The 4,096-nt window shown below is 43.0% G+C and overlaps 1 protein-coding gene across 1 annotated transcript in view; it reads right to left on the reverse strand.

The window, feature by feature from the left end:
• Nucleotides 1-4,096, reverse strand: part of BEST3 (bestrophin 3) — an 18,349-nt gene that overhangs the window by 1,018 nt on the left and 13,235 nt on the right. The window contains exons 7-8 of the mRNA XM_010191939.1: nt 3,518-3,598; nt 2,067-2,218 (exon numbers count right to left, since the gene is read on the reverse strand). Coding sequence (XP_010190241.1) covers nt 2,067-2,218; nt 3,518-3,598 — 233 coding nt within the window. The remainder of the gene's footprint in view (nt 1-2,066; nt 2,219-3,517; nt 3,599-4,096) is intronic.

The raw sequence follows: 4,096 nt of genomic DNA on the forward strand, positions 1-4,096 counted from the left end.
AGCCCTAGTGCAACCCAAGGCAAGGGCATGGACGGGGTGAAAAAAGAGTGTGGGTGCCAGGAAATACCAGCCAGATCACCTGAAAAGCTCTCCATGTCCAGGTGTTTCTTCTCCTGAGGACCAGGCTGGGAGAGCATCCACCCAGGCACCTGGCCCCATTTCATATTTGGGCTGCAGCCCTCTGCAACAGCTCTGCATGGCTGGGCTTGTGCTTAGGGTGAGGAAAGGGGAGAAAGAAACCCTGCTTGGTGCTGTAGATACTGCTTCAGGAGAGTCCTTTGGGCAAAAATAACAGCAATGAAAATGCTACTCCTGGAAGCAGAGTGCGATGGTTTCAAAAAATGCTGGAATTACTCAGGTGGCCAAATCTCACTTGCTTCTGGGGCATGACAGTGTGGCTGAAAGTCCCACCTGTACCTGGTATTCTTCTGCCTGGCTTTGGTGGTTCATGAGAGCAACTATTGCCAGGTAATTCAGTACATATTACTGACTCAGTGCACCCCAGAAGACAAGTCACATTTGTCTGGTTACCTGTCCTGAGGGCAAGGATGGCAAAGGGGTTCGGGCCAAATCTGAGGCAAGGAGCACATGGAGGCTACGCTAACCTGGATGGACAGAGGAGTTTCATCCAACAGTTGTGATGATGTTGGCTTGAGGGCACTGGAGAAGACTTTGGATTTGGGCTCAAATTTTCTATATTTGCTTTGAACTTGAATGAATCTTTAGATCTTGTTTTTGAAGTCTGCATGAGAACTATCTCGGTTTTTTAGAGAGATGAACAAAGAAACAGTTCAGAGGAGAAAATAATTAATAAAAAAGTTAATGGAGCTATTTTTCATTTACCCCTTCCTCCCCCCCCCGAATTTTTGGTGCAAAGTGCTTCTTACTAAAAAAGTGTTTGCAGTCTTAATAATTTTTCTTCTTTTCTTCACGCCTTTTCCCCCCTAGCTATTGCAGTAAAATAAGTTCTGTTCTATATATTTTTCTTCTTTTCTGTTTTACTTTCTTCTTTACTTTTCTTTTGGCCATTTAATAGTTTTTCCAGAAGGAAATAAATCCTGAATATACTGTGTGTGATAAAAGGAACTCATATAAATCATTGTTCTTTGTACTAGAATGCATGCAAAAATGGAAACATAAGAGGAATAAAAATGAGAAAACACAGATTTCCAAGCCAAATGAAGCAAAAAAATTAAGCACAGTTTATTTTGATAAAGGCTGGAAAATCCTGGAAAAATTGAAAAATTCTTGAGGTAAGTTTTATAGTTAAAAAAATGGCTACTCTAAAGTTTAGGAAAAAAAGATTTTCAGATAAAAAGATCTCCTTGCACTGGCATTTGTTCAGGCGTGGTGGTATTTACACTCACTGACCTGTTCTATTGCAGCATGTCATGAGCGTTTAAACTCAACAGCTTCCAAGCTGACTGGCCTATCATTGATTTCTCATATAGGTCCTGACAACACAGGGCAATCCTTTATCCCCTATATGCTACTTATAACAATGGTTCTTGTGTTGATCTCTGCAAATAACTCCTCTTCTTTATCTCTCCAAAAACTCTGATCGCTCCAACTTCCATGCCTAGATTATTAGCCAATGAAAAGTCATATAATGTTTAAGATAATTTCTTCTTATTTTCACAAAAATATGGACTCATTTTAGCCATCATCTGCTAATAAAACAAGCAAAGGAACAGCTATTTTGCTAACTGGGAAGGTGTATGAAGAAGGTTAATAAAAAGTTTTTAAGAAAAGTCAGTCACTGCCTTTCGGGTGCCATCCCATGCCCAGAGACTATCAACAAACCCTCCCTGCAAACTTACTCTATTCATTAACTGCACAGTTTAAGCAATGGTGCACAATTTGTAGGAGCACATGGACCACTGGAGACATCATCCCACCAACACCAGCCTGCCCACTCTCTCCCAGTAGCATCATTTCCCGTCTCCCCCTTTCCCGGTCACAGAATCGTCACAACCTGCAGCCCGGCACTGACTGTCCATCAGTCAACGTGGGCTGTAGGGGTGGTGATCTTTCTGATGGCATCAAGGACCCTCAGTGCCACTCACCCCATTTCAATAGTCGATCCAAGGAATGAAGGGATGCAGTAATCAGCGGCTGCTTTTGTGTAGGGTGGCCGGGCAGAGGAATCATTCCAGTAAATATCTTTCTCTATCCTTGGTAAGTTCATGTGCATCTCATCCACCGCCAGAAGTGAGACCTTAGATTTTTTTGGTATAAACCATGTCACTTTCAACATAGTACATTATACAAAATAACCTGCTTTGTACTCCTTGGGTCAACATTTCTTTCAGAAACCCTTCAAAGTAAGGTGTGTATGCCGGTCTGGGCGTTCGGAAGAGACTCAGCATTATAAAATATACCCCCTACACCCTCTTATACTCACAAAAGCATAAATACTGTTGTAACTTGAGTCTGCAAAGCTATTCACATGAGATTGAAGTCCTTTCCTCATGCATGATGTAGTTAAATGGACGTATGATCCTCTGCATGCTATGGCAAGTCTGTGTAGAGCATTAATTGTGCTCCTTAAGATGTCCAGAGCTGGAGAAGCTCTCTGATAGGCTTTGTCCATACTTTAAGACATTTAGAACTGAGTATGTGACCATCCTGTTCTAGGGTCTTCCACTATATTTTTTACAAAGGGCTCTGGGGCACTGTAGCATGAGTAGCCTGAAGTGGAGTGAAGCCAAAGAGCATTTTTGGCAGCATGAAGGTACGTATTCCTGTGCACACCTGCATTCCTTGCTTTGCTTAATATGCTGGTTTGCTTGCCCTGCCCCTGTGCCCTCTAACACTTGGGCTCTGCTTTGCAGTCTCAGTGGTCCCCAGCAGATTTAGGGTCCAACAGCAGCTCAATCCTATGCTTGACTCCACCTGCAAGGTGGCGTGCAGTGGGTGCCAGTGCCAGTGGCACTGGGTGTCATGGGACCTCTTCGCATCTTTGGGCTCCTTCATGGCACGACAGATGAGCTGTTTGGGAACTGGGGGGTAACTGCAACAAAACTGTATCCTGGCCTTCTCAAAGCTGCAGCCATTGTGGGCGGCACCATCGCAACATGAATAATTTTATGGGCCCTGCTTGGTCTTTTCGATATATTTACTGCATTTTTTTTTTAAAAAAGGAAGGTTCATATACAATATTGTAATTTCTAGACATTCAGATTACCAAAACATGTTTTCATCTCTGTGGGAATAGATGGCTTTTGGATTTTGAAGGATTGACCTACATTACATGTTTTTCCAGACATAAAGCGAGCTTATAGTTTGAGGTCAGCTGTTTGCATGTTTAGTCAGGCATCAAGAAATGCCAAATACCTAAACCAGGGCGCATTAGCTTGTAAAAAGAAAACCTGAAGATCACAGCTACAGATACTCCTCCAGGGAAATAATTTGTTTTGAGGACACTTGTTGCCCTTAATTTATACCAAGAAATAAGGTTCAATGTAATGATAATCTATCGTACAGTAAAGCTGCAAGAAGAAATAACAACAGCAACCTGTAAATTCCTATCGATGCACCAGTTAGTTTCAAAATCATCATCATCTTCTCCAAATGGATTAATAAGTTGTTCAGCGACCTGAAAGAAAAACGAGACAGTGAATAGAGGTTGGCATGCCAAGTCAGGACTGCTGCCGCAGAGAAAATAGGATCTGATTTTCCTCTCTCTCCCTGCCTGTCACTTGCAATTACAGCATGAGCTCCCATATGATGGTTTTGCCAGCCTAGTGAAGGAACAGCCTGCTTTCCCTATGGATTCATACCTCAGTGCCTTATTGGTGCTGTCAATCATGATTGTCAGCACTGGCCTACTGGGAATGGAGACATGTCTGGACCATGGTAATTGTCACATGAGATAGTCATTACCTTTCCTTACTGTTGTCTTGGGCTGATCTAAATGAATACTTTAGCAGCTAGAGGCCCTGTTATTGCATTATGGTCTACGATGCTCCAGCAGGCCATTGGGTCAGTATTCCTGAGCCCTGCAGCTAGAATCTGCTGGAGGGGGTACAGCTCATCTCTCTAGTGCAGCCCTTGGCTCCTGCTTCATTATCAGAGGTCACGCTGATGGCATCCT

Source organism: Mesitornis unicolor, unplaced genomic scaffold (assembly GCF_000695765.1).
Source record: "Mesitornis unicolor isolate BGI_N332 unplaced genomic scaffold, ASM69576v1 scaffold24099, whole genome shotgun sequence".
Classification (NCBI taxonomy): domain Eukaryota; kingdom Metazoa; phylum Chordata; class Aves; order Mesitornithiformes; family Mesitornithidae; genus Mesitornis; species Mesitornis unicolor.